This window comes from Rhinopithecus roxellana, chromosome 1 (assembly GCF_007565055.1).
Source record: "Rhinopithecus roxellana isolate Shanxi Qingling chromosome 1, ASM756505v1, whole genome shotgun sequence".
Lineage (NCBI taxonomy): Eukaryota > Metazoa > Chordata > Mammalia > Primates > Cercopithecidae > Rhinopithecus > Rhinopithecus roxellana.
In genome coordinates, this window is record NC_044549.1 from 149,911,530 (window position 1) to 149,929,984 (window position 18,455).

The window sequence follows — 18,455 nt, forward strand, 5'->3', positions numbered from 1 at the left end:
GACATAGTCTCTGCCTCCTAAAGAGTTCATTGTGTGATGAAGAAAGAATCATGAATAAAACTAACCCTAACATAAAGCAGATGGTCCTAAAGTATATAATAGAGATACGAAATAGAGATAAAAGAGGAAGAAGAAAATGTCCTAATATTTATTAAACATGAATCCAGTACGTACTGCTCATGGTGCCAGGTACCCTGTAGTTCTATGGAACTACAGATATATAAAAGTTCATTTTATGCCCGCACAATTCTTGTAGGATCGGACTAGGACAAGGTGGGGATTCTATCTTTCACCTTTGTTCATGAAGATTCTCACCAGGTACAAGAACTGAAATGGTGAAGGTCCACAACCAACGTCCATCCAAATTCTGTCATCTTTTTAATTGACTTTTTGAATGAGGGCTTCCATCTCCTTTTCACATCTATACTCCCCACAGGCAGGGCCCTTGTACGCACACGCTCACATGTACACACACATGCATGTACACACACCACTTTTCTACCTCTGGGTCATTGTTTAGTTAGTGACTTTGTGGATCAGGGGAGAGAGGGCACTCCAGGTGGAGGGACAGCATAAACAGAGACCCAAAGATGAAAGAGTACAGTGTTATACCTTCATGAGGTGAAGAACAGTCTCTTGGTGTTTCGGGAGGTAAAGCCTAGCCTGAAAAGTCATGGGTGAGACATGGGCTTATCATTCCAGGCTTTGAAAGTGGCTCATGCAGGCATTTCATTGTCAGAGCAGGAAGCATCTGTGGCATCCCCTTTTACCTCTAAAACAGCCAACATCAAATGTGTGCCTCATCTCATCAGGTAAGTCATTTTTTCCTTTTCCACCCCTACAATCAGTGGGCCCATTGTCTGGCTCTGGAGACAGACAGAATTCAACTAAACCTAAAGTGATAAATGCTGCAACAGAGGTATGGGTGAAGGGCTACTGGAGAACTAATGAAGGGGGCCATTGGTGTTACTCAAGTGCTGGTAAAAGCCACAGAAAAGTGACTTTTGCTGAGCCTTAAAGGATAGGTGGGTATCATGTAAACAGTTGAAAGCTTGACTTGATGTTTTAAAACTAGTTGTATTTCTTACCTTTTCTCTCCTCTATTTGGTATGTTGGATGCTTCCTGTGACATCCAAATTCTCAGGAATTTTGGATGGATGAGGAAGCAGAAAGGAAATACTTCATTAGATAGCTTCCCTGAATGCTATTACATGTCTCCAAAATGCAAATTAGCAAATATCCAATATCCAATATATTTTACATAAAAGATGTTACAGTTGATTGACAGTGTCAGGGAAGGGGAAGTGATATGGTTTGGCTTTGTGTTCCCACCCAAATCTCATCTGGAGTTGTGGTTCCCAACCTGGTGCCTGGTGGGAGGTGACTGGATCATGGGGGCAGTTTCCCCAATGCTGTTCTCATGATAGTGAGGGAGTCCTCATGAGATGCGATGATTTTTAAAGTGGCAGTTTCCCTCTGTGCTTTCTCTCTCTTGTTCTCTTGTGAAGAAGGTGCTCACTTCTCCTTCACCTTCCGCCACCATTGTAAGTTTCCTGAGGCTCTCCCAGCCATGTGGAATTGTGAGCCAATTATAAATTGCCCTGTCTCAGGTAGTAATCTTTACGGCAGTGTAAAAATGGACTCATACAGGAAAGCATAAGAGACATTCCTTTTCACAGTATGCTTCCCTCACCTCCACTCCACTCTCATTTCTGATCTCATGTCTACTAATATTTTCAATGTAGTTAAGAACAAAACACCCAGTTTTATGTTTTATTCAGAAATCTGATTTCTCTATTGTTTCCTGTAGCACTTAGGGTTTTTCTCTATTGTTTCCTGTAGCACTTGGGCATTTTCCTGGGCAGTGATCTGAAAGCCATTGCCGGATTTTAAGATTCATACAAAAAAGACAACTATGAAGTTCCCCAGCATGGCCTTTGGTGCATCAGAATAAACAGGTCACTGGCAGGAATCACTGACCTAAAGGTAGCAGGTCTAAAATTCCATGCCCTTGGCTGGCTGCATACCGGCAAGACAGCTTTACACAACACCCTGAACACTGGGTGTCTAGACCTGTGTCCTTTCATACCCTCAAACATGATCACTTCCCTCCAAAGCAGCTCCTCTTCCCAACCCCCACTTTCCCTGCTTCTAAGAACAATTTACTCCTTAGAGTCCGCCATTGAGCTTCACACCCTTAGAGCACATTTAACTCCTTCCTCTTCTTCACCCATAACCAAACAAGCATTATGTTTTACTGATTTATTTTGCAGAGTCTCTCTAAGCACTTTGGTTACTATCTCTAGTGTCTTAACCTTGGTTTGTGTCATGGTGACTACACAATGATAGTACTCAGAACCCTCACCTTATTTTATGTTTTTCATCATCAATACAACTCATGGAGCTCTTTACAAATGTGCTTGGAAATGTAAAGAATGAGAGAGTCTTGCCCCTGGAGAACTTACATTCCAGCAAAAATTGTGTGTGTGTGTATATATATATATATAGTATGTATATGTGTAATATACATACTTATATATAATTTACTGTCATCTTGATCTCTTGATCTTTATGGCCCACTCAGATTATTACCCTAGGGTCTTCCCGCAATATCAAAGCCAACATTACATATATGCATATGTGTAATATTCATACATATATATACACACACACATACAAATATATACATTACTTATTGAGTGTCTCTCAAGCATCAGGCATGTTTTATACACACACAAAATTATATATATATATATACAATGTCTGATGCATGGGAGGTGCTCAATAAATTTTCTTGAAATCAATTAATGTCCAAACAATACAGCAAATGTTCTGGCAGTTGAGTGTGAGAACTCAAGCCAGGAGGGAAGGTTTCAGTAGGGGAGTTGCAACTTGAAAAATGGGTAAGACTTATGCAAACAGAAAGGAGGTGGGAAGGAATTCCAGGTGGGGAAAATGCAGCAGCCATGTTTAGACATAGTGTTGTAACTGGAGAATGCAGGGGCCAGTTGGCGCAACTGGGCTAGAAGACTTCTCGATGGGAATTGCGGTGGTTAAGCTAGAGAACCAGATGTGGAGGCCTTGCAGAGAGTTTGAGCTCCTGGATAGTAGTGCAAAGTGCCTACTTGATCCATTCAACATGCAGTGGCATTTGAACTTCAGATGCTTCTCCTCATGCATGTGGCCCAGTGCATTTATGAGTGCAGTATACTGTTACGGAAAACAAGTCAGGATGTAAAATTTCTCCAGTGGCAGATGGCTCAGTAAGACTCCAGGGTAGAAACTCCTTGCTTTTATATTTCATAGATTCATAAAAATTAGATATGGTTTAGCTCTGTTAGGCTCGTTTTACTTTTTCTATCCTTGATGCATACTTATTCCTGAGAAAGCACTGCAGAGAGGCAATGAGATACAGTTTTAGATGCATAGGTTCAAATCCACAGATTTTCATCTTTGTCTTTTGAAACATGATTTACTTGTTGCTATAGTTCAAGTCCTTTAGGGCAAAGACTGTGTCTTAGCCATTTTTGTATCAAGCATTATGCCTAGCACCATGCTGGGTACATCAGAGCATTCAGTGAATGTTTGTAGAATGCACAGATAAATGCATGAGCTACTTACAATTCACAGTCATTAGGAATAGCAGTAATTTTGGAGGCTCATTTATCCTTTACTTAGAATGGTATCTTGTATTTTCCTTTGAATCTGAGTGTCTTAATTTTCCTGGAACTATGCACGATTGCAGAAAAAAAACAATGAAATCACAATGTTTATATCAGACTTGGGAAAACGATCCATACTTCACATGCTTGCCCCTTCTCAGCTTGTCTTCTGCTCCATCCTCGGTGTTGAAAACACGACAGCACCTCACAGCTTGGTAGAAAATATCTTCCCAAAATATCCTGGCCTCTCTTCCACCCTTGCCTTCTCATTTTGCCTGAGACAAAGTGGTTAGTAGTTTGGCTTTTAGGTTCTTCTTTTCATGTCCCTGTTCCGTTGACCACATCTTTGAGCGGAGCAGGTGTCCATGTTACTGGGGACTAGAAATGAAGTGGATGTGGGTCACATCCCATGTGGATTGCTTCTGCCCTGACCAGAGGAGGCTTGAAGGAGAGCTGGTTTGCTGAGGTCCCACTCTGGCATCACGTGCTGCTACCTCACCTTGTTTTCTTTTAACCTTTCATAATCCACCATTCAGAAAACCTGGTACTGCATTAACAGCTAAGACTGAATTTTTTTAAAGGAGAAATATCTACTTTTTAAGCTGCATTTTTTTACTGTTGTCTTGATCTCTTGATCTTTATGGCCCACTCAGATTATTACCCTGGGGTCTTCCTGCAATATCAAAGCCAACGTTACCCATTTCATCTCAAATATTAGAGTCACATTCACACTTCCTAAAATGTCAAAGCACCTATCCTTTAGCTTTGTGTCTGCAAGGACCTCTAAAGCACACACAGTGCAGTTCCCAGGAAGCATGTATTGTTAAGATGTAATGACTCACAAGCAAGTCAACGCTTGACATTTTGCACCTTATCATAATGTTGTATTGTGTTTATAATACACATAGTAATCTTCTCACTTCACTGAAATCTTGTTGAAAATGAGGAGTGTGCCTGATTCATTTTATATCCTCTATGACTGTTAGCATAATGCTGGTACTTCATAAGCCCTAAATAAAAAGTAAATGAACCGATGAGTAAGGTAATGATTAAAGGAGAGAATGAATGAATGAGTGATTAAATAAATGAGAGGATGAATTCATGATTAAGTGAATGTATGTCAACAGGCTACTAAAAATATAACTCCTTTTAAATATAAAAGAAGTTGGGAGACATCTATCATATATAACCAATTTTTATTTTTATTTCTTTTTAAACAGAGAAGGCCGAGCTGCTCTGGTTTCCTCCTTTGGAGTATTTAAATACTTGACCATGTATGGCATAATCCAGTTTATCAGTGCATTACTGCTCTATTGGGTATGAACCAAATCATTTTGTCTCAGTTCTAATTGCATTTATGTCCCTAATTTATTATTCAGGGTATAGCTCCTACACAAGATTTAATGTTTTATAAATAAATGACACTTCTCAAAACAGGTGTCTGCAAACTCAGGAACCTGGTATAACTGTGCATCAAATGTGGAACTAGAAATAAGTAGATATAGATGAGTTTTCTAGCATTTTGTTTTTCTCTTGATAATCTGAGACTCTTGACCTCTCCAAACCCCTGTTTCTTCTTTTGGAGTATGAAGAGAGCTTCAGAGCAGCCTAAATATAATTCAGCAGGAAATGGATGAGTCTCCAGTTGTGGAATATTTTCAACAAAAGGCTAAGAAGAGATAAAAAGGAAGAGAAGTTGTTGAATTTGCTTTTGAAGGACTAGAATGCTAAAGACCTTTCACAATGGACCCTTATTTCTGAAGGTACTTAGAATTTATACAGTCAGGGATATCATTAGTAAAGAATCAGAAATTCTTTGAAACTAAAAAAGACTCAAAATTAAATGATGATAATAGCCATTTAAAAATTAATTAGCTGTATGGAAGAACTATGTATAGGCTAAAAATAATCTTCATTAGTCCAATCATAGCTTGTACTACAGTAAAATGATCCAACAGGCTCAAGGAACACTTCAGGAGGGATTATTCTGTTGCTTTCCTGGGAGGTTTGAGAAGTGAATAAGAGGACCACAAGATTCTACCATCCAGTGGACTATTGCTTGCAAGGATCACACACACAGGGCTCAAAGGCAGCCTGGTGGGAAGAAACAAGAACTGGACTGGGAGTCAGAAAACCTGGATTCAAGTTCTTCCTCCATCCAAAAAACAAATTAGGTCTTGCCTCTGGCCAAAACCTGCTTCTGGGTAGCTGATTTTTCAGAGCCCTCCATAGTTCCATGAAAGCTTCTCCTAGAAGAAAAACTAAAGATGTGGTTGGAAATTTCTTCTGCTCCATCTCATTCTGAATATATAATTTTACCACTCTCAGGTGAAAAGAAGAGGAAAGGATACGAGAAGGAAAAGTAAAGAAGACACAGGAAAAATTGGAGGTTGACAGGGACACTGAGGAACCAATGGCAGCCTTTCAAACATGTGAAAGCAGAAATTCATTCCCAAAGCCTCCATGGATGGAGGTAGAAACCATAGTCCACTCTGCAGCCATTCATTCTAGTGGTCTAGACCTAAATAAGAGTGTTGCAGAAGAACCTTAACCTGGTACCTTCTGGGACTTGGATTCACTCTCTGGGAAGCCAACAATACTTTCCATGTGCATAAATCTGGTCTATAATGTGCTCAGAATCAGTTTATAGTTTAGTGCTTAGTCAGCAGATATGAAACATAAACAGACCTGGCTGCAAGAGATATTGCAAGGCAACTTCCTAGAGAGTAGTGATTTGACTTTCATATCTAAATACTTCATTCAACTCTATAATGTGAACTTGAAAGAAGTTCTGTCTACATAAACCTTAAAAAGGCGGATGTACCAGATTGAGTTCTGCAATGGGTTTACTTGGGGTAGGAGCCTTTGTTCAGTTTGTGAAAGTGAGTGGACTCCAAGAGACCTATGCTGTAAACTCATACCAAGGGTGAGGATGGAGAGCAACGTCTATTGAATGAATTGCGCCTTCACTTCAAATTTTAAGTATAACATTTCTAAGGGAACATTCAGGCTTTAATATCTTATGTTGAGAATTCAACTGCCTAGGCTGAGACTGCAGCTGTCAGGTAATTTTTGGGTTTTTTTTTGAGACGGAGTCTCACTCTGTCGCCCAGGCTGGAGTGCAGTGGCCAGATCTCAGCTCACTGCAAGCTCCACCTCCCGGGTTTATGCCATTCTCCTGCCTCAGCCTCCCGAGTAGCTGGGACTACAGGCGCCCGCCACCTCACCCAGCTAGTTTTTTGTATTTTTTAGTAGAGATGGGGTTTCACCGTGTTCGCCAGGATGGTCTCGATCTCCTGACCTCGTGATCCGCCCGTCTCGGCCTCCCAAAGTGAGCTGTCAGGTAATTAGTGCACCCAATAGGAGGGTGGTTCTCAAATAATTGACTTTTGTCGCTAATATGAAGTAGGTTAAATGCAGGGAAAACAGTCACCTGGCCTCACTCTGTACAATGAGGTGCTAATAATTTTAGGTAAGTCATTTTCTTCCTGAAGAGGGGAAAAAAGTAACAGCTGCCTCCTAACGACTTAAAACAAGTGTAGGGAATAATAAAAAGGCTATGATGGCACATGCCGTATTTATATTTGCTTTTGTTTCTTTTTCAGCAACTACAACTCTTTGGAAATTACCAGTATCTCGTGCAAGATGTAGCCATTACTTTGATGGTCTGTTTAACAAGTAAGCTCTTTAGCAAAGAAAACTGTATTGTTTTTATTTATCTATGAAATTCTAGAAATAGTCACACAAAAAGGAACTTTTGAGAAAGAGGCATCCTTATTTCTAAAACCTCATTATTTACGAATTTTTTAAAAGTGAGACTTGGCATTAAAACATTCTGATAACAAATAGGTCTTAGTCACAAAAAATTGTCAGTGTAGTCCAAGTTCCTTGTAGTTTTATGTCTTGTACATAGAAAAATGAATACAAAATCTAGAAAGGGAATTTTTTAAAACCCAAAGGTCACTTTCCATTATTCAGCTATGCTTCACATTGACGTGAAACCAGGTTTTTGATAGGTCTTTGATGTGTGAGAACAAATGCTAACATTTTATTGTAGTAGAATTCTCCAAAAGCAAGGTGTGGCTTCCAACAGCAGCTATTGCTCATTTCCTTCCTTTGAGACGACACTGATCAAGTATTTCCTGTCAAGGAACTCAGGGCTTGATGCTAACTCTTAATAAGTGAGAAAGGTGACTGCCTCACCAGAGAGTGAGGAAAAAGAATGGCATTGTCATCTCTTTTTCCTTGCTCAACAATAGGCATGTTATGAAAAATAACAGATAAAACATCAGGCAATGCAGGATATTAATAACCTTGAGAATTTCATGTAGCATCTTAATACATAAAACTGATATGTTTTATGTATCAACCCAGTGACTAAATTTATCAGTATCAGAGATATAAGCACTAAAGTATCAATTTTGATTCTTAGGGTTGAAATGTCTATTCATAGTTCATTAAAATATTTTTCTAGATGTTATTAATATTCATATGACTGAATAATTTTGCATCAATGAAATTGCTTCTACAGTGTTGGGTATTTTAAGCAATTTGCATGATTTATTTGTGAATGATGCTAAAAAGAGAAAAAAACACCAAGAGGTTTCAAGAACCAAGCTTTCAGGCAGCAGCATGGAGGTGAAGGCCATGGCTATCGTGGCCTGTTTCCGTGACCTCTGTCCTCATAGAATTGTGAGGCTCAGATACAATGATGCTGGTAGAGTGTGCATCACAGCACAGGACACACTGAGCACTCATTACAATGTGAATCATATCTCCTCCTTTTCCTCTTTTGAGAAGACTGACTAGCTTTCTGAGCACTTGAAGAGCATTAGAATGTGTACACATAGACCAGTGTCATTAGAAATCCAAAAGCATGGATGGTCTTCCTAGTTCTAGTCTTGCCTCAGACTTGCTATATGACACTGAGCAAGTTATTTGGAGCTTTTGCACTCTTAATTCCATGATATTAGTTATGTGGTAGTGGGGCCGCTTAACTCTTTCCTACAGCAATAGCCTGTTGAGACTCATGCCAATTGGTAGTCCTGGGAAACTCAGTCTGGCATCTCAGAGTGGGCTCTATGGGAGTGCTGGGATGACTCACAGTGGGACCATGATTACCACAAGGAGAAAAAAAAACCTCAGAAGGGTGATGATAGACCAGAAGCATAACATTCTATCAGAATGACGGCGCTTTAATTATTACTCAACAAACTGTAGCTAGTAAATGAGTTAAGCTCAGGAAGACTGGTGAAGAAGAGAGTAGAGGCAGAAACCAGCTATGTTAGTTTGTTTTTTACCCTCTACCTGCAAACATCCTATTGTTTTCCCGTCTCTGCAAGCTTACTCATCCCACAGGCTGATCATTTCCTGGTCAAGTCTAGGTATTAAGATATCTTATCCTTAGACATGAAAAGTCTAAGTATTATAATTATTATTTCACATTTTCATCGAATTCAAAGCTTTTCTTCCTTTACATCAAGCCTGAACTATGGGCTTGGGGCAAGCAGTAGACAAGAAGGCCATGGTCTCTTCTTTACTTCCTTTGAGTCACCTACTCTTCACCCCTGTTTCTGGGGAAGAAGAGCAACAAGAGCAAAGGACTTATTTTTATGTTCTTTTTTTTTTTTTTTCTGCTGCAAATTTTAAGTTCCAGGGTACATGTGCAGGATGTGCAGGTTTGTTACATAGGTAAACATGTGCTATGGTGGTTTGCTGCACAGATCAACCCATCACCTAGATATTAAGCCCAGCATCCATTAGCTATTCTTCCTGATGCTCTCCTTCCTCCTTGCCCTTCCCAACAGGCCCCAGTGTGTTTTGTTCCCCACCATGTGTCTGTGTGTTCCCACTGTTCAGCTCCACTTATAAGTGAGAATATGCAGTGCTTGGTTTTCTGTTCTTGCATTAGTTTGCTGAGGAACAAATGGAAAAACACTCCATGCTCATGGATAGAAAGAATCAATATCATGAAAATGGCCATACTGCCCAAAGTAATTTATAGATTCAATACTATTCCCATAAAACTACCATTAATATTCTTCACAGAATTAGAAGAAACTATTTTAAAATTCATATGGAACAAAAAAAAGAGCACGAATAGCCAAGACAATCCTAAGCAAAAAGAACAAAGCTGGAGGCATCATGCTACCTGACTTCAAACTATACTACAAAGCAACAATAACCAAAACAGCATGGTACTGACACAAAAACAGACACAGAGACCAATGGAACAGAATAGAGAACTCAGAAATAAGACTACACATGTACAACCATCTGATCTTTGACAAACCTGACAAAAACAAACAATGGGGAAAGGATTCCCCATTTAATTTAGTAAGTGGTGCTGGGAGAACTAGCTAGCTATATGCAGAAAATTGAAACTGGACCCCTTCCTTACACCTTACACAGAAATTAACTCAAGTTGGATTAAAGACTTAAATGTAAAACCCAAGACTATAAAAACCCTAGAAGAAAATCTAGGCAAAGGACTTTTTACTTAAGTAGGAGTATGTAGTGCTCTCCTGTCAAATGCCCTCAAATATGGCAGGCACCTACATTTAGGCAATAGGCACGGGGTTCATTGGTGAAATCATTAGAGCTTCCCTGTGGATAGGTGTGGACTAGACCACGCCCTGACATAGTGGTGCTCTCTTTTTCTGACTTCTCAGGAGTCCTTTCTGCAGCTGCCTCCTAGTGGTACATACATGAAGCCCTTTTCTACTGCTGGGCCCTCCAACCCCAGCAGGCTGCCACATGGATAAACTTCCAGGATAGCTAGCTGTAGCCTGGCTAATTTCCATGGCTTCTACTTCACCTACCAGACAGTAAATAAGTAGCTTGTTCTCACTGCTGCCTGCCCTTTCCCTCTGCTATTACCATGAAGGGGAGTGAGCAAGGCCAATATCCTCTCTTAAAACCACTTCCAGTCTCTCTAACAGTGGCTCTTATGACTTCCCCTCATGGGGTTGTGGTGATGCTGAGAAGAAAGCCACAGTTACATTGCTCCTAACAATTGCCTTTAAAGAATTGCTTGATAATCTCCATGAGTTTTCCTCTTATAGAGACAGCATGCAGCAAATTAGGCAGGGACAGGCATGCTTATAGTTAAATAACCAATATGGATCTCTCTTGCTAGGTACTATGAAGATACGGCGACAATCTCTCTTCATAATAAATAGGCACTTGCAATTCACTGTCCTCAAATATAAGGCTCAGCATAATTCTCTAGACAAGAGAAGCACCATTCAACATTCCCTTATACAAGTGTTCATCTCTCACTGTGTATTAGCCACATAGGTTCCTGGGGCATGAGAAGACTGATTGTTCAAGTTCAGAGTTTAGTGGGGGATTCACATACATGAACAAATAAGAAGCAAGTTAAAAGTAGTGAGTAGAAAACAGCAGATGCTTTGGGAGTTCAGAGAAAGAAGAGATGTCTTCTGATAATCTGGGGTTAAGGAGGAGATAGCAGTGGAGAAAGGAGAAAGATACTAGGCACTGATGCATGAAAGAAGTAGCATTCACATCCAAATAGGAAGGATGGATAAATTCCAAATATCTTTTGCTAAAAGAAGAGCATTTCAAGTAGAAGGAAGCAGTATGAGCAAGAGAAAGCTGATAAATATGGGGTATGAGTTTTTAATGTGACCACACTGCAGCGTATGTGACATCTTTTGTTGAAAAATTGAAAAAGTGAATTGGGTCAAATCACAGAGAATCTTGACTGCTGGTCTGAGAACTGTGGACATTTATCTGCAGCCCTTAGGAGTCATCAACAATTGATGATCAATGTAAAATTACAGATGTCCCCGATTTACGATGGTTTGACTTATGGTTTTTGACTTTACAATGGTGCCAAAGTGATGCACATTCAGAAGAATGCTACTCTCTTAGGATGCTGGGCAGTGGCAGCAAGCTGCCGCTCCCAGCCAGCCCAGCAATCATGAGGTTAAACAACAGATACTCTACGTTGTACTGTGTTGCCAGATGATTTTGCTCAATTGTAGCCTAATTAAGTGTTGTGAGCATGTTTGAGCTAGGCTAGGCTAAACTATGGTATTTGGTAGGTTAGGTGTACAGTATAGATGTATTTTCAACTTAAAAATGTTTTCAATTTACAATGGGCTTATCAGAAAGTAGCCCCATTGTAAATCAAAGAGCATCTGTATTCTCTTTAAGGCTTCTTACATTTCCAAGTTTCCAGATTAAGGCTTTTGCCCTTAACTCTGAATTGGTTCTGGGAAGAGACAATACCATCACATATTTAATTTATTTACTTACTTATCTATACACACCCTGCCTTGTTCCCACATGGTTTTAAGGCAATGTATGGAGACAAAATATAATGCAATACACAGAAAATCTAGAAGAAAAGTAAGATGAAGTGAGGAGGGATGATGATCAGGCAATGCATGTCTGGAAGTCCAATTTGACTCTATTTTGTGTAGCAGCATTTTTAAGGGAGCTTGTCTTGCCACATCTCTGTCCTTGTCAACAAGAACTCAAACTAGATCAAGAAAATGGAGGGTTTTTTTAAGAACATAATTCTCAAAAAATCTAAGGACAGGAACTCAGAAGCACCTGGTTCTGAGGAGGACTAGAACACTAAAGGGTAAAAATGGAGGTCACTTTCTTTATTTCCAGGTGGTCACCTTGCGTCTCTTCTTCTTTCCATTCTTACTGTTTCCATCTCTCTTCCATTTATTCACCTTACAGCTGACCTCATAAAATGGCACTAGGACTGGGGCTTTGCAGCCTTGATGTTTGTCTTCTTATAGCAAATGAGCCTAGCCTCTCATTGTCCCATTTGCAAATATTTTGGAGAGAAAATGTATCGACCTGACTTGAATTAGATGCCCACCTCTAGGCCCCTCATTTCTCTGAATGAAGGTGGGATCATGAAATTCAGATCCATTTAGGCCAGCCATTGCAGGCCCTTGGAGAAGGCAGTATCCAGAGAAGGAGGTACGGAGGGACTCACCCATTATATAAGTGCATCTCTACACCCCATCTGTGTTTCAATGACTCCTAACCTTTTCTGGGTCTTGGTCCACTTAAATAGTCTGATGGAAAATACAAATCATTTCTTCTTAGAAATCTCACAATACACACTTAAATTTTTCATGTAGTTTAGGTGAGTTCATGAACCTCCTGAAATTTGTCTTATATGATTTTCAGTGTTTGGAATAAAAAGTAAGCCAACTACTTAGTAGAAACACAACTACGAGATATCCAAATGATGCCAAATATTTAAAAACTATAAGAACAGAATTTGAAACTGTGAAGCCTTCCCATGCAATAGATCGGGTGCTGGGTTTAGTAAGAAACAGAATGTGGAATGAGACAGGATTTCTTCCTTCAGGGAGCTCAGTCTGCTGAGTGCGGATGTAAACAACTAGATTTAACGCAAGACACCCTGCACTATAGCAGCAATGTGAGTAATGTGTTGTGGGAACTCAGAAGGGAGAATGATTAATTTTGAATACAGTATAACACTTCAGAAGTTAGTATTCCTCTGAATACCATCTGATAGCATATATCATCATCATTTTAAGGAAACCCAGATAATGCAGAAAAGTTTTTTGGGGGGATCCTCATAAACAGTACTACTATCCAAGCTTGTATTGCAGGGCTCCTCATTTTGTTCTTTTAATTTTTGAGATGCATCATACTGCAATATGCTGTAGAGGAGAGAACATAGGGCTCCGCAATCATAAATACTCGGGTTTCCAGTGCCATGCTGTCACTCACTAACTGTGGGTTTTTAAGCAAAGGAAACTAATTTTTTGAGCCTCAGTTTCTTCACCTGTAAAATTTACCTATTTTGCTTTTAAGGAAATAAAAGTCATGTTTATAAACACTTAGTACAGCCTCTGAAACCTAATAGATGTCCCACAATGGTAGCCATAAAATTATTTTTATTTATAATCAGGTATACAGATTCTCTGTCAGAAGTAGTGAGAGTCTCTAACATGCAGAAAGTCAGAATATTCTGTGTAAGAACCCTGTAGGCATTAGGTATTGCCTCAATAACGCTGTGTAACAACCCACCGCCAACACTCAGCATTTATACCATCAGGCAGTTATTCTTCCCGTTCATGGGTCTGTAAGTTGATTGCCATTTAGCTGATCTAGGTGAGCACAGCTGAGCCAGTCCACTCTAATATGTAGATCAGTTGATCTTGGTTAACACTTTTGGATTTGATTCAGGTCTACTCCACATTTTTCATTCTGAGGCCAGATTGAATGGACAGATTTGGTATTTTCTCATTGTGAGTCACAGAAAGCAGAGTCATAGAGCAAGCCCAGCTGTGCAAGCATGATTGAAGTCTACGTTAACATCTCTTTGGCCAGAGAAAGTCACACAGGGAAGCCCAAAATTAAGGGGCGACAAAGTACACCCCATGACTATGAAGCCAGCAATTCAGTCTACCACAGTTACTGTGTAAAAGAAAGGCAAGAAACTACAAGGAGATGAGAGAGAAGACCAAAGAGGTAGAAGCCAGATGCAGAGAGATGCAATTTTACTTCTCTCCACTACCTGCAGCCTCTTTATGAATTTATAGCTACATTCTGCTTTGGATACTGGAATACAGAGAGAACTCCAAGCAGTAAAGCTTCTGCCTTCTGTGACCTGGAAGCACAATTTCCTTGCACTTCTCCTCAGCACTGATCACAGACCACACTGTGGGCCCCTTCTTCGTGGACCCAAGCAACGGCTTCTGATACCAACCACCCAGAATTAGGGCAAACTTTAGAGATTAAGGGTACGGCCTCCACAAGAATGCCCTCACTTCAGACACCAGCCTCAAGTGTGGGGCTCTCTAGACCACCTGAACTTCTGATTAGTTGGCTACAAACTTAGGAGTTCCCATTAGTCCCTCAGGTTCAACAATTTGCTACAGTTTACAGAACTCAGGAAAGTGTTATACTTATGATTACAGTTTTATTATAGCAAAAAGACATAAATCAGAACCAATCAAAGGAATAGACACCTAGGGCTAGGTCTATTAGGGATCTCAAACAAGAGAAACACTTCCACTGTCCTTTCCCCATGAAGTCAGTATGCCTCACCCTCTTGGCACATTGATGGGTGACAATATGCAGAGTACTACCAACCAGGGAAGCTCACCTGAGCTTCGGTGTCTGGAGTTTTTATTAAGGTTTCATTATGTAGACATGATTGACTGAATCATTGGCTGTTAAGTCAAACTCAGTCTCTAACCTCACTCCCCTATCTGGAGATCAGGTTGATATCTTGTGGATCAAAGCCCCACCCTCTAATCACATAGATGGTCTTTTGGGTGCTGGCAGGACCCTTCCTGAGTCATCTTAACACAAACGCTCCTCATTCCCACCATGAGTCATCTTGTTAGCATAAACTCCCAAGGCCCACCATGCATAAGAAAAATACTCCTATCACTCAGGGCATTTCAAAGATTTAAAGGATACATACTAGGAAAAGCCAGCCAGCTTCTTTATTATACAATCTGTGTCTTTCACTGGACTTCAAACTCTTTGAAGGCAGGTGGAATGTACTTCTCATCTCTGCATACCCCACAGACTCTAGCCCAGCACCCTGTCAGGAAAACATTGATTGATCTGGTATAGGTAAAGACTTAGTCATAGAGTTTTAGAATAAAAGAGTTGAAAGGGCCTTTGGGTACCATTTAGGCCTTCCAACACACTCATTCTATATGTGAGAAAATGAAGGACCAGGGAGTTTACATGATTACCCCAGAACACATATTGAACAAACCAGAGACCTACTATAGAGTTTTATCATCCCAAATTGGACACCCATTTCCCCCTACCCTACCTGTACATGCATAAAAACAAACTTAAATATGCACACCCCACTTCTTCCTTTACATCAAAGAAACCAGTGTTAAGCTGTGAGAAGGGAAGATGTGACAGTTATGAAGACAGGAACTGAAACATGACTAAAATATCAATCTTTAAATTCAAATTCCTGTCCTCCTCATGCTTCCTTTCTGTTCTGCCTTGAGAAGCAAATACATTTCATTTTCATCAGCATGTTCAAGTATGTAGCTACTAAGAAGGATGTAGTTGTCTTTTTTAAATAGTTGTTCTTTTTAATTTCTGCCCATTTCCAAACCCTTTAAATTAAAAAAAAAAACCTTGAAATCAAAAATACAATATAGTGTAACATTCTCATCTAGAAGCAATATTATTTATTTGTTTGTTTATTTATTTATTTATTTGAGATGGAGTCTTGCTCTGTCGCTCAAGCTGGAGTGCAGTGGCGTGATCTCACCTCACTGCAAGCTGCGCCTCCTGGGTTCACGCCATTCTCCTGCCTCAGCCTCCCAAGCAGCTGGGACCACAGGCGCCTGCCACCATGCCTGGCTAATTTATTGTATTTTTTTAGTAGAGATGGGGTTTCACTATGTTAGCCAGGATGATCTCTATCTCCTGATCGCATGATCTGCCCGCCTCGGCCTCCCATGGAAGCAGTATTTTTAATGAGTTATTTTTCTTTATGTAATATACAGCAGCAGTCCCCCAGTCACCTGTGTATCCAGAGAGACACTTAACACATCTCTGGCATCTATCACAGTGCCTGGCGCACTGACATGCTCAGAGAAAGTTGGCTGAATGAATAATAGAGTGAGTGTTTTTTTTTTTAATTATCCAGCATATGAAGATGAATCTAGCTATCTTCTTCCTTATTCTCCTCATTCTAACTCTCCACTTTCCTGTCATCACTGAAACATAGTATTAGCACTGCTTGTCCCATAAGGAAGGCCATTCCCTCTTTTACACACAATTTCTGGTCAGTCTGGTTATGGAGAAATTATTTGCACGATGTGATATGGTAAATATAATAATTACATAACTTTCTAACCCACTAGTTTTTATTTCTGAAGGTGAAGACAGACTGGATGTGCCACCAGGCAATGTGCTTACCTAGGTGTAAATCTTCTGTTCATGTCTGCTTAATCTGAATCCCAATGCCAGACTCAAGATAATATGCATCTCAATCTCAACCTTTTATTCTCAATGATAAGATTGTAATAGGAAAAAATGCATTTGTCTTTCAGTGAGTTCAACTCATGCGTACCCAAAGCTGGCTCCATATAGACCAGCAGGACAGCTCCTTTCTCCCCCTTTACTGCTGTCAATATTTTTGAATTCCTGTTTCTCCTGCATTGTGCAGATCAGTGCATTTCTCTATGTGAAGCAGCAGCCTTGGTATTGTGAGGTCTACCAATATAGGTAAGTTCACTTTCTTAGTGCTCCTTTTGAAAGGTGATTTAATAAATAACCCATGACATTGAATAACTTGACTTGAACATATACCCTAAAACTTTTAATTAATAAAATTGTGTCACTGCAAAACTCAAATGATGGGACAGAACACAGTTAATCCATGGACTACTGGGGTGGAGTGGGTGGGAAGAGATCTGTCACATTGGTTGTTAATGTATAGCTCTAACAACTGGTTGGCTGAATGAATATATTAATTCCCTGGTACTCTGTATATTTTACAGACCAGGGGTTGGCAAACATTTCTTGTAAAGGGCCAGATAGTAAGTAGGCTTTGTGCACTACATGGCCTCTGTTGCAGCTGGTCAACTCCACTGTTGCAGCACAAAAGCAGCCATAGACAATACGTAAACAAGTGGGTGTGGCTGTATTCTAATAAAACATTACCTACAAAATCAGGTGATGAATCAGATTTGGCCCGTGGGCTGTAGTTTGCAGGCCCCTGATATAGACATATGAGAGAGATTTGTTTATTTTGTTTTTTTCCCAAATGAACATTAAAGTGTGAGTTGATGGTATCCTTGTTCTGATTGAATTGGAACACGAGATTCAGGACAAGTCTCTTTACTTCCCTGGGTTTAATGTTTTTGAGGTAGGCTATAGTGCCAATGGCTCAAGCTTGATTTTGCTGACAAAGCCTTTCTGCCGGTAAAAGAAAAGGCAGGAAAAGAGCTGCTCTCTTTGAAATAGGACATGTGCAAACTGCCCCTCACTTCACAGAGCACCAGAAATCAGTAAAACACAGATAGAAAACTAGCAAATGATGAGGTTGTCATTCAGATTAAAAAAAAATTCAGCAAGTCAAGTATAACTAGGGATATAGAATCTCATTCTGTTTCAAAACTAGATTTTTTCCAAAATTGGGGTGCAAATACTCAGAGAACTCAAGTTTTGACTGAACCTAAAAGACAATATGTTGTAGCCAAAGGAGGATGGATAGGAAATCAGGAATTCTAAGAATTCCTGACTCTCTCACTAACTAGATGTGCCATACTGGCCCTCAATTTTATTACCTTAATGTAAATATATTGGGCTAGATACTCTTTGGTATTAAACTCTATAATTCAGGCCATCTAGTCTGTCTGTTCCTCTTTTTGTAAAAATGCTTTGTGACTATGGAACATCTACTACAGGCCTACCTCAGAGATATTGTGGGTTTGGTTCCAGACTACCACAATAAAGTGGATATTGCAATAAAGCCAGTCACATGAAGTTTTGGTTTCCCAGTCCATATAAAAGTTATGTTTACACTATACTGTAGTCTGTCGGGTGTGCAATAGCATTATGTCTAAAAAAGTACATGCCTTAATTTCAAAATAATTTATTGCTAAAAAATGCTAATGATCATCTGAGCCTTCAGCAAGTCATCATCTTTTTGCTGGTGGAGAGCCTTACCTCAAGCTGAGTGGCTGCTGACTGATCAAGGTAGTGGTGGTTGAAGGCTAGGGTAGCTGTGACAATTTCTTAAATTAAGACAACAATAAAGTTTGCCTCGTTGGT

General features: G+C 39.9%; 1 protein-coding gene across 1 annotated transcript in view; it reads left to right on the plus strand.

Moving 5' to 3' along the window:
- The window catches only part of ATP13A5 (ATPase 13A5), a 95,137-nt gene that overhangs the window by 63,685 nt on the left and 12,997 nt on the right, over positions 1-18,455 (plus strand). Inside the window, exons 23-26 of the mRNA XM_030932141.1 lie at positions 703-812; positions 4,883-4,979; positions 7,268-7,340; positions 16,730-16,904. Of these exons, the coding sequence (XP_030788001.1) occupies positions 703-812; positions 4,883-4,979; positions 7,268-7,340; positions 16,730-16,904 (455 nt within the window). The remainder of the gene's footprint in view (positions 1-702; positions 813-4,882; positions 4,980-7,267; positions 7,341-16,729; positions 16,905-18,455) is intronic.